Source organism: Atractosteus spatula, chromosome 5 (genome assembly GCF_055471065.1).
Source record: "Atractosteus spatula isolate fAtrSpa1 chromosome 5, fAtrSpa1.hap1, whole genome shotgun sequence".
NCBI lineage: Eukaryota > Metazoa > Chordata > Actinopteri > Semionotiformes > Lepisosteidae > Atractosteus > Atractosteus spatula.
In genome coordinates, this window is record NC_142710.1 from 15,674,054 (window position 1) to 15,686,821 (window position 12,768).

Here is a 12,768-nt window from a genome sequence, read left to right on the forward strand (position 1 = left end):
GACACAGAAGCCCAGGGCGCAAATTCCAGTGAGGGGCCACTCCGCTCGCAGTGCTTCATTCCGGCAGACACTGACCCGCACCGTTCAGTTGGACAGGTAAGACGGATTCCATTCTAGTGTTGAGGAAAGGATGTACTGTAGGTTCACAGGGCCGATTAACAGTACCAACGGCAATATGATAGGATGAAGCAGCACTTATCTGGGGCCACATAACTTTTGGGCTGATGACTTCTCCGTAGAGAAAAGCTTTAACGATGTTCTGGGGTGAATTCTGCTCCCTTTCGATTATTTACCACCAAGACTGTGGTTGCAACTTTCCTTGTCTCGGTCCTCCAGTTATCACTGATCGTTCACATCTCATGGGTGCTCTGGGTTCCAGCACCAGACGTCCCCTAAAAAAGAGCATTAGCCTGTACACTGGCTTCAGGGTCTTTCAAGGAAGCACAGACGCGATTACAGTGCTGCTTTGTCCTCACGGCGTGTGAGGACAAGCCCATGTGCCTCTTTCAGTTTTTATTTGGCATATCATGCCATGCAGAATGAACATCGGCAAACTGTGGTACAAATGCAATATGGACTCAAAGAAAAAGGTAAATTTGCAAAATGACCATTGCGTTATAATGCAGGGGTCTCTCTGGCTAAGATAAATGACAGGTTATAGCCCTGTGTCCATAATGGGGTCTTCACAGTTCAGTGATGGAAATCATGGTTGCACATGTCAGTGGAGTAATGTATATAATGCAGTGGCGAGTCAGCATGCTGGCTTCTCAGCCCCACAAGTAATCCATTACTCTCCGGACTGAGGCGACTGCCTTCCTCGTGCAGTGCAAACATAGCAATTTAGAAGTAAATGCCTATTTCAGCCAGCGTTCCTGCAGACTTAAAAACAGGTGACTGCTTCTGTGGTGCTGAACTTGACAAGGCATATTTTTCTACCACTCAGACCTGGACGTCAGCTCTTTTGGGGGAGTTTAATTACTCACGTTCTGCAGCAGAACTGCCCTGAGCTCAGACATGGGAAGGGCTTCATAGCACATCAGCTGAATACCTATTTCTGTGTGTAGGTTCAGAGGTAAAAAGAAATATCTGTTTCATAGCCAGATGCTGAAGGCTCTTCGTTGCACAGCAATGATTTTACAGGTTTGAAGTTAAACTTCTGCCACTGTGTTGGTTATATTGGTTCTTAAATGCAAAGGCTATGAAACCACACTGTAAATAGTGCGGTCAAGCATAGCAGTGACCAGAATAGCACAGCAACACTGTGCTAAACCACACTGAGCTGATTGTGAAAAGAATGAAAAGGTACAGCCTTAGAGACGTACATGAGCTTTCACGTGGGAACCTCAATCTGACTGGGTAGAAATAAATGGATAGGTCTGGTGATTTCATCAGCAATGAGCAGTAATCTTCAGTGGGGTCTTATACAGTCTGGGACTGTACACGGGGGCACGGCACACTCCATTACTGCAGAATAACACACAGTGGCACAGTACACTCCATTACTGCAGAATAACACACAGTGGCACAGTACACTCCATTACTGCAGAATAACACACAGGGGCACAGTACACTCCATTACTGCAGAATAACACACAGTGACACAGTACACTCCATTACTGCAGAATAACACACAGTGGCACAGTACACTCCATTACTGCAGAATAACACACAGGGGCACAGTACACTCCATTACTGCAGAATAACACACAGTGGCACAGTACACTCCATTACTGCAGAATAACACACAGTGGCACAGTACACTCCATTACTGCAGAATAACACACAGGGGCACAGTACACTCCATTACTGCAGAATAACACACAGGGGCACAGTACACTCCATTACAGCAGAATAACACACAGTGGCACAGTACACTCCATTACTGCAGAATAACACACAGGGGCACAGTACACTCCATTACTGCAGAATAACACAAAGTGCCACAGTACGCTCCATTACTGCAGAATAACACACAGTGACACAGTACACTCCATTACTACAGAATGAAAAGAAAAGAACTATATTGCGGATTCTGCCTCGAATTTCTGAAAGGTAAATATTTCTTTACCTTGATGCCAGAGGTGATACAAGCCAGCAAGTGTATGGGGATGTCCCACACCAATATTTAGGTGATTCATGGTGTCTGTGTCTGTCTGTTGGTATTTTACGGGTCTCATCTTTAATCTGCAGTCTGTTCTGGGCACCTTAGCGCTAATCAGTTTGTCACCCTTTCACATAAAATGTTTTAAAGTCTTATGAGATCTTGGCTAAAGCAGCCGACAAGATTTAAGACAACAGGCTTAGATTTCCATGCACGCTTTGTCCAGCAACAAAGACTGCCCACGTCTGCCTAAGGACTACAGAATGCTGTCTGTGTATTAATTACAGCTGTAGGTGCCAGTGGGTGTCTACATTGTCATCTTAAAAGTCACTCACTTGCAGGGTCTTGTCACTGAAGCTGGGTGTCATAACACACCACATAAACACATATTTCTTTGCATTCCCGATTACTGACACACTTTAGTTTCTTAACAGCTTTTCCTCCTTCGCTTTTATCATTTGTGTATTGGCAGATATGTTAATGTTTCAGATGAGATACTGATGCAATCCAGGGGGAAATTCTTCTTTGGTAAAATGTCGTAACGAAGTCTAGCTGTTGTTTCCCAGCTGCAAGACCAAATGATGCAATAACATTTTTGTGCTGTGGAAAAAACAAGCTTTGGACCTAAAGCAATTAAAGCAGTTTCCTGTTCCGACTTCTCAGCCTATGTAGCAGCATCTTTGCACTTCAGTAGTAGGTGCTATTTACAATCATACCATCCTGGCCAACATTTCATGGTGAAATGTTGACTTCAACAATAAATAAATGAATAGATGAAACATTGAAATATATTTATTGGTATGTTTGCCTTCCACCTGTTAGGAACACATGAACACGAGAAAGGTTACAAACACTAGGAAAACATCCAGGCCATCTGACCCATTTTCCAGTCATCTTGTAGCTAGTACTTAACTGATCCAAGCACCTCATCCAGCTGTGTCAAGACTTTCCATTTCAACAACGTGCCTGAGTGGCTTGTTTCATACTCTCACAGGCCTCGGGGTTCAGGAAGTGCCTGCTGCTCTTGGTTTTAAACAAATTAAACAAAGCTTTAGCTTTAGCTTGTGTCCTCTGGTTCGTGTTTCACTGTTTATTCTGAGGAGCTCCACTGGGTATTATGGGATTTGAATACAGTACTTGGATCAGGTATTAGCCTTCTTTGTTTCAGAAAAATAGGGTTCAGTTCTAAGCTGTCAGTGTGGGACATCCCCACAAGCCCTTGAGCCTCAGAATGTGTCTGGTTTCTTTACCCGGGAGTGATTCTAAAGCAGCAATATCTTGTTTCATCACTTTGTGACCAAGGGTGTACAACATATTCCAAATGAGTTCTTGGCTTGTGTTCTGTTCTCAGAAGGTAGGTGTCTAAACCCTACTCATTTCGAAGAGCAAGCCTGTCTCTAACTTGTGTGAAAATCTGTTCATTTAAAAAACAAATTAAGCCACTTCAGGCTAGAATGTCTCAGGCTTTGTCTGACACCCACATACACTGAACCCCTGTTATTCTGGAAGCTGTACAAGCTTAGCTGGAACATTTCTTTAGTGTTCAAGTCTGAACATGAAGAATTACATGAGTCTTAAGCACATCAGCAATATTAAACAGACTTCATCTAACCCAGATGGGACTATTGCTTTTTGCTGCATACATTGTGCCCATTGTGCCTCAAAATACATTTGCTAAAACCTGGTATTTTCTGTTTCTCTATATTGAAAATAATTGTTTGTTATGACATTTACACAAGCTGTTTTTTTCGCTTGCCAACCTCAGGAGACTTTTTAAACAAATTTAGCTTTACCATAGTATCAATCATAGTTTGAAAGAGATCAAGCCTCTGGGAATATGAATAGAATTGGAAACCTTGACAACAAACCGAATATTGACATCTCTGAAGAGCTGAGGATGATAAAGACTGAGGAACTGTGTTGCTTCTCATTACAAAGAATGAGCTGACATGTTCATTCTTTTGCACATTTTTCCAAAAAAGGAAGAAAACAACAACCTTTGGAAAAGATGAGGTTCCTGACTCTCTTAGCTGCTCTTGCGGCCCTGATCCTCTGCAGTGAAGCTGTAAGTAGAAAAGAGGAAGCACTGTTTCTCATGGTTTGTGCTGATGTCAAAACACTTTGAATGATAATTGAAGGTTCCTCTTTGGGAATTTGCTAAATTGACTGACGTTTTTTTTCAGGCATTAAATGCTACTTCTCTGCTCCTTAAATATCTTAACGAAAGACAACTCTTCCCTATAGCAATTTCCAAAGTGAACTACAGTAGAAACAACCTCTTGCCTTGATATATGATTTTAAAAATAAAATTAAAAAAAAAAACTCAGCATAGCTTGAGTGAATCTATTGACAAAAGTCACATGCCAGACAGCAACTGAAAGAAAAGAGAAGAAATGCAGAAATTGCTACATGTCTCCCAAGTTCATTACAGGACAGCATTTCGCATCCCCCAGAACAGAGACCCAGGCTTATATGAGCACTGCGTGCTATGGTTCTGCTGAGATAGGGTATTTTAATTTCGGTCTCCTACTGAATATCAATGCAAATGTCGTATAGAGCTGTGTCGTTTCAATTCTATTTTTGTCAGCAACAAAAACAAAATACAAACTCATACAAATTAAGATATTTTAAGTGGGGCTAAAACCCAGAATGAAAGCTGAGGATAAAACTGAGAAACTGGTGGCACCATACCACCCAGGGTAAATAAGGAGCCTAATAGTACATCAGAAATGAAAGCTCATGGCAACAGCCAGCACTGTTCTTTGAAGGTTTTAATCTTGCAGTAGGTGATGAAGGCCGTGAAGGTTTTGCTAAGCAGAAAACCTTTGTTTCACTTTCTTTCAGGCCCTACTGAGGGAAACAGCACCAGATATATATTCAGGGGAGGACACAGGTAAATCAGCTCATTTCATTTCACATACAGAACAATTTCACTCAGGTAGAATAACTGAAATACTACACGCAGAGCTGCGCATGCTGCTGCATGATCAATGAGGAAAAAAAAACACATTCTGAAGTGTCACTTCACTAACTTTGCCTTATTCAATGAGTTGCAAGTTTATCAGCCTTTAATTAACCTGAAGCAGCCTAGATTTTTACTGTTTTCAAAAAGGCAGATTTATGTAGTGTAATTAGTTAATTTTAGGTTTTGCTTTATTGCTGCAAGATCACATGTTACTGCAGTGTTTGCATGTAACTTTATTTCCACCTGCAAAAAATTTCACATTATGTAAAATGGAAGCACTTAAAACGAAGAGAATTTACTCTGAATCCTTAGGCACTGAGCTGCAGTTTTTAATAAGCTGTATCTTGGACTTTTTTTTAGGTGCTATTTGTTTGAATGGAGGCATTTCCAGCGCATACCAGTCCAGCAACAAACACTCCGCCTGCCATTGTCCCAGGGACTTCAGCGGGAAAAACTGTGAAATAGGTACAAGTCTTTAGGCCCTTTCTGCCCCTTTATTTCCCTGATTCTCTACCCATTTCCTGCTGTTTATAATTCTTCCTCTGTCTGGGACACCTGGTCATTCTGCTAGCTGTTTGATGTGCTACCCACACTGTGCGTTAAATACAAGACATTGTCTTTCAAGAAGTAATATTTAATTCAACAACATTTCTCCCAGCTTTCCATTCATCTATTATGGGGGAGCTGGAGCTTATACCGGCAAGCACCGGGTACAAGGCAGGATATACAGTACTCTCAATAGTCCATCGCACACACTCACACAAGAGCAGCCAAATTTTCTCAGAAGCCAGTTAACTTACCAGTATGTCTTTGGGCTGTGGGAGGAAACCCGGAGCACCCAGAGGAAACCCACATGAACAAGGGGAGAACATGCAAACTCCATACAGGCAGCATCCCAGGAACTGAACCCAGCACCTCTGTGCCGCGAGGCAGCAATGCTAATCATTCCTTCACCGTGCTGCCCTTCCTAGCTTTCCTCAAATGTCTAATTTACTTCTTCTTGCTCAGAAACCTCAGCAAAGTGCTACAACGGAAATGGACAGAACTACAGAGGCACCGTGTCAAAGTCTCAGACTGGAAAGGACTGTCTGGAGTGGGATTATGAATCACTTGAAATTCTCTACCAGGCAAATGCATTAACCCTGGGACTTGGGAATCACAACTACTGCAGGTAATTAAGGAGAACAGCTCCTCATACACCCAGAAGCCATACTCACTACAGACAGAATGGTAAACATATCTCTGAACAGGACAAGATATCGAAAAAGTATCTCTGCGTGATATGTCGAGATACGCATCACTTCAATTTTGTACATTCCTGGACCACCAGAACGCACACACCGTAGTTTAAACAAATATTCTCTAACTGTTTGAGTGTGATTTGGCCTCATTATTTTTCACTCAAGAGCAGCATGATCAATCTTGTCCTTTAAAAAAGAGCAGTCTCCTGCTTTCTAGAAACATGTCGTTAATTAAAAGGCATTTAATCCACAACTGCACAGCAAAAGAAAAGAGAAACAGGACAATGGCTTTTGGTTGTCTAGAAATACCAGATCTTACATTTCCTTTATGTACTCCATTTCATTTCTCCAGCCCTTTCTTGACAGATGCCAGGGCATCAGCTTCAACTACATGGCTGGGTCACTTGTTCCAGACCCCCACAAACCATAGTGAAGTGCCTCCTGTTCTGGAGTTTAATTACTATGCTGTCCTGTGGTTCATCTTTCACTGTAAATTCAGAAGATGTCCATTGGGTTGACTTTGTCAGTGTCTTTGAGGAGTCTGAATATGTGAATATGGGGTTCTGGTATAGCTTATTACCAAATTCACACTCTTGAAACCTGTTGACTAACACAGCAGATATGCTGACAGGATTTTGATGCTGTTTTGATGGGGAACTACTTCCACTCATGATCAAGAGGTTTGCCTAAAATAGGCCAACAATATCTCTGAAAGTCCACCACAACATTCTTGCTCAAGATTCCTCTACATCCTCTTTTTGTGTCACACTGGTAATGTGTTTCCGCATTAAAGGAGAAACATACACACATGCATACGTGCTATATTTATTCAAGGTGCAATCATCTCATTAACATTATTAGAACAGAGCTTGCTCAGCGTGACACTGGTTTTTTTGGGAAAGTGATGTTGAACACAAAGCTGTCGAAGGTTGTGAATCAGTTCCAGATTTGTTACCAAGATAGTGTCAGGTGTGTTCGGTGTGTTGATGATTAACTCTTGTTTGACGGGACCTGCAGGAATCCCAATGGGGAGAGGAAACCCTGGTGCCATGTCAGACAAGGCTTCAAGATCGTCCGGGAGTATTGCCAGATTCTGCCCTGCGCCTCAAAACTGAGTAAGTAAGCAGATATGGGCGGGGCGGTTTTTTCACTCCTGTACATACACTGTAGAACAGGCATGTCTGACGTTCAGAAGCCTCTCTCTGCCTTTCAAGAATTCACTCACGCCAGGGGACAAGGGCTCGAGCTGTTAATCTGAGAGAGGCAGGGGGTGAAGTAAACTAATGTGGGTGAAATCGTTGTAAACATTATTTAGTCATAGGGTGTCACGATGGGATACTAAAAGGAGGACATTTGCCGTGCTTTGTTGGCTCGGAATGCCTTTGCTGTGCTACTTCGCATTCATTCAGAAAAAAACATACAGGGTCTTAGCGATGCACGCCAGCTACGCTTCAAGATAAGATCACTTCATTGGCCATATACAAATACTGAGATTATAAAGTTGAATGGAAACTTTTCAGAAGATGGATACACCCTGTGCATAAACAACAGAGAATTACCGTTTCAGACTAGTTTTCACATGTGCAGTAGGAAACCCTGATCAAGAGGTTTGCCTAAAATAGGCCAACAATATCTCTGAAAGTCCACCACCTCTGAAAGTTGACCCCTCTTTGTGAAATTGTTCCGGCAGCGGCCACATGCGGCAAGCGGGAGCAGAAGCTGTTCAAGATCGTTGGGGGGAAAGTGACGGCCATCGAATCCCAGCCCTGGACCGGCGCCATCTTCCAGCGCTCGAGGACGTCCGAGTTCTTCACGTGCGGAGGCAGCCTCATCGCCTCCTGCTGGCTGGTGACGGCTGCACACTGCTTCCCTAACGGGTAAAGTCCTGCTCGGCTCAGACGTCACCGCCCTGCGAGCAGCAGGGAGGCGGTGGTGTAGAAGAGCAGTCGGGGCTCTGCTCCCCAGCTGGGAGGCAGTGGTTTCAGGTCTTGTCGGGGCGCGGCTGCTGTACCCTTGGGCAAGGCGCTGCACTCCAAGTGCGCTGTAGAAACATGTCGCCCTGCAACTCACAGCTGGCAGCACTGAAGCTCAGCAGGTGTGAGCCTGGTCAGTACCTGGATGGGAGACCTCCTGGGAAAGCTGAGGTTGCAGCTGGAAGAGGTGTTAGTGGGTCCCTGCTCACCCTGCAGTCTGTGTGGGTCCTAATGCCCCAGTATAGTGATGGGGACACTATACTGTAAAAAAGTGCCATCCTTTGGATGAGATGTAAAACCGAGGTCCTGACTCTCTGTGGTCATTAAAAATCCCAGGCAGTTCTCAAAAAAAGCATCCTGGTCAAATTTCCCATTGGCCTTTACCAATCATGGCCTCCTAACAATCCCCCTCTATGAACTGGCTTCATCACTCTCCTCTCCTCCCCACTGAGAGCTGATGTGTGGTGAGCGTTCTGGCGCACTATGGCTGCCGTCACATCATCCAAGTGGGGCTGCACATTGGTGGTGATGGAGGGGAGTCCCCATTACCTGTAAAACGTTTTGAGTGGAGTGTCCAGAGAAGGGCTATATAAGTGTAAGCAATTATTATTATTATTATCATCATCATCATCATCTTCATGTCAGACCCACCCCTTTATAAAGACAAGTTTGTTTCATAATTGTACGACTGGAGAGAGCCTTGTGATGACAGAGAGGAACGGTCTTTCTTTTTCTCTTTCAGTGCCAGTACGGACCCGAAACGTTACTCCATCTTCTTGGGAAAGGGTGCCATCAACGAAACCGATTCGAGAAAAGAGCAGAAGTTCCAGGTGGAAAAGATCATCATTCACCCTGCGTTTGATGACAGTCAAGGGAACTACAACAACGACATAGGTATATCCCACTCGATGTCACGTGTATTCTGCCCCCTTGTGCTATTTTTATGTATTTTTACACTTGGCTTTGGCTGAAACGTTCCAATTGAGAGGTTTCTTCAGCTCAGCGAGAGAACGGGGGCCAGCTCTTTACGTTTCTTCGAGAGTTCTTGCAGCTGAGAAGATGAGGATCTGAGGAAAACAACTTTTCTGACCCTCCCCTGGAAACTGCCGAGAGTCTGCCCACACACCGCAGCACATCCCCAGCTCGCCTGCGTGTCTTTACAGCCGTGCTGCCGGCTGACCACAGCAGCCTCAGACGCTGGCAACCGCTCAGGCTGTCTGGGGCTGTGGGGCCTCACAGTGGGCCGTGTGGAGCTGAACGAACCAGAACACTACAGCTCGCATCCAAAGGGGAAGCAGATTTAACGAGCCCGGCGTGGGCCTGTTTTACTGTGGAAGAAAAGGGTTTCACTCGTGTTTGTTTCCTGTGTGTCTTCCTCCCCAGCCCTGGTGAAAATGAGGTCACAATCTGGGCAGTGCGCAGTGGAGTCCAGGGCAGTGAAGACGGTCTGTCTCCCTCCACAGAACATAATGCTCCCACCTGGGTCGACCTGCGAAATAGCGGGCTATGGCAGGGAGAGAGAAAGTAAGCTGGCTCACCCTGGTGCACAACATCTCGGCATCCCACACCCGTATCCATTCAAAACACAGTTCTTTTTTCCCCCATAATGGGGGGAGAAATCGTGCTGATATCACGGATCAACCTGGAAGGTTTTTCTCTTTAAAAAAAACGTGAAAAAAAGCAGCGAACCATTGTGGCCAACACACAGCAGGCTCACACAGGAATGCTGCCCCTGATGTGTAGTGACTTCACTTCTCCCTCAGCACAGCGCTCTGCTTTTCTTCCAACCAGAGGATACAGCCACACGCCTCATACAAGTCCCTCCGCTTAAGAGCACTTTCAGCTTCTTCTCAGCACTTGCTCTTCCTCAGCAGTTAGGAAACACACCGCCATTTCCAGTTCTTCAGGGGCTCCTTCTTGCTAGCAGGACAGAGTCAGAACGATTCCCTGCTCACAGTGAGTGTGTGGTGCTTGCAGGTCTGTGGTACTATTCCAATTACCTGAGAGAGGCCAGAGTGCAGCTGCTCCCTAACTCGGTCTGCAGCAGCGAGCAGTACTACGGGAACATGCTGACGGGAAACATGTTCTGTGCCGGCGGTTCTGACTGGACCGTGGACTCCTGTAAGGTAAGCGGGATACTCGGTCTTGCGAAAGCCGTGCTCGTTTTTCCGCCCCCCACCCATTTCATTGCCGTCTTCCAAATAGCAGCAGTTAACCGTTCTTAAATCTTAACATGCACTGTGACAAACTTACTGGGAGTTTCATAAAAACGCGTTTAGTGCGTAAGGGGATTTAGACTGCGGGCGTCTCTAGTCGCCTCTTCTCAGATTTCGAGGACAGGGAGCATGACGAGAGTGCCTGTGTCAGGGCCGGACATTCAAACTCCGAGCCCCACTGACATGAACAGAAGTTAGTAAGCTTCCTCAGGATGTGTGAAGGGAAGCAGGGTGCTCTGTTTCTAAATGCGCAGGACTCCCCTCTGATTTGCTCCTGTATGTGTGTGTGTGCCGCAGGGCGACTCGGGAGGACCCCTGGTGTGTGAGGTGGATCATCGGATGTACCTGTTCGGAATTGTGAGCTGGGGAGAAGGCTGTGCCAGAACGTACCGGCCAGGTGTCTACACAAAGGTGACGAACTACAACCAGTGGATCGCGGAACAAACGGGCATGCAGGCGATGGCTGCAGGAGCAGTGTACCCGCAGAAGTGAAGTCCTCTCCCGTCTTCGGCTCCTTTACGAAGACCCACCTAAGCAAAGCCTATGAACACACGTCAATGTGACGTTGCAACACTGTCAGCTGACCCCGCATGACGGGATCGGTACTCTGCACCCCTGCAGAGCTCCAGAGGAGCAGAGTGCTGAAAAGGATTATACTGCTCTAGTTAAAACAGTGGGGTGGGAGGGGACGATACTGAAAATATGATACTTTTCAGTATCGAAAAATGTCATTTTTTCTGAAAGAAAGAAAAAAGTTTTAAACTTTGAGCTTTGCTTTTTAGGGGCCTTTAGAAAATTGCACTTGTGGAGCAGTACAGTACATGCTCACGAGAACAAAACATCACCGTGAAAATAAAGGAATCTTAAATCGGTATTTAACTTCATTAAAAGTTCAATACCGTATATGTCAGAGGGAAGCCTTTTGTTTGATTAGGTCCTGAGTGCAAACGGACACGAGTCAGCATTGGAACAGCTGCATATTGAAATGCTATGTGACGCGGACAGACAACACACCAGTGCAGCGCTGCTGTCTTGAGTCTGCTGCTGGAAAGACAATGGACAGCCCATCAGAGGAAAGTTACTGCTGGACAGGAAATTCTGATCAAGGCAACATCTAAAAAAAAACTATCAAGATGTGATAAAACAAAAAAAAAGTTGTTATATTTATACATGTATAACGTGCATAAACATAAAAGTACAGTGTACTTTGCGTACTGAAATAAATATTTAATTATATTTAACATTGATGCACATAGTGGGATACACGTGGTTCTCTTTCCTGGAACGCATCAATATGTCAAAGCCACATCAGTTACTACATTCGTGTTATTATTTTCATAAGTTTTATAGTGTGACACCTGTTTATATTTATTTTGTGACTCAATATTTCTGTGTTCATTAAGAGGAATCCTAAGCCTAAAGACTGTGTTTTGCTACGATGTTTTAGAAGTTTTTAATTAGAAAACATGTTTTTTTTTCCCCCCCTGACCCTGAGTACATTCACTCCTCCTCATTCCCAGATTTTATTGTATTTTCTGTTTTTGTATTCATCATTCCAAATATATTCTTGAAGTTTTGGAACTGGCGTGAGTGTGGTAAAAAAAAAAACAGAGGAGCTGTGATATTGAGAAAACTGGGTGCTGGGTATAGCTTTAGATCAAGCACATCTGTAAAAGCAGGCTTTGAGAGATCTCTTTTGCAATATGTTAAGAGATTTTGTACCTTATTAGATTTTTTTCACAATTATTTCAAGCTATTTAATTCTGCAACTGAAGTTTGTACTTTCTCAAGTTGAAGCTTTCTAAAGTCTTTTTTTCAGTAGGTTTTTATTTTTATTTTTTAATTAAATTGGGCTGGAACCAGAATGGTTTTTATTTCTTTCAGACTGTAACTCTAATTTTGTATTTTATCATGTATATTTGCTGTTTTATTAATCATTTCAAGACACAATAAACTATGTTTCAAGTTGTTAAAACTTGGTTTATATACTTGTCTGAAAACACGCTCCCACTTCATTACTTTTTATTGTCTTGCCCAGTTATTTAATGATCATGCAACAGTTTTAAGCGCATGTGACAATTCAGGTCATCCTTGGAGATACAGAGATTACACAAAACTGTGACATGCAGTAGATTTCCACCAAATGCACATAAGGAAAGAGATGTTTGATATTCATAGGCCATTAACAGAACTCTTCCAGCGGTGTGTTGAAACTGACAATATCCATTGACTGGAAACTCGTTAATGTAGGACCCATTCATATCCAGGGAGA

General features: G+C 44.0%; 1 protein-coding gene across 1 annotated transcript; it reads left to right on the forward strand.

Annotated features, from left to right (window-relative positions):
• On the forward strand, positions 1-12,465 carry plaua (plasminogen activator, urokinase a). Its single transcript, XM_088916655.1, has 11 exons — positions 1-96; positions 4,084-4,166; positions 4,946-4,994; positions 5,427-5,531; positions 6,075-6,237; positions 7,325-7,422; positions 7,998-8,184; positions 9,023-9,174; positions 9,664-9,804; positions 10,258-10,406; positions 10,794-12,465. The coding sequence occupies exons 2-11, from the start codon at positions 4,110-4,112 to the stop codon at positions 10,986-10,988; spliced, it is 1,296 nt and encodes a 431-aa protein (XP_088772781.1). The 5' UTR covers positions 1-96; positions 4,084-4,109; the 3' UTR covers positions 10,989-12,465.
• Positions 12,466-12,768: the final 303 nt, after the last annotated feature.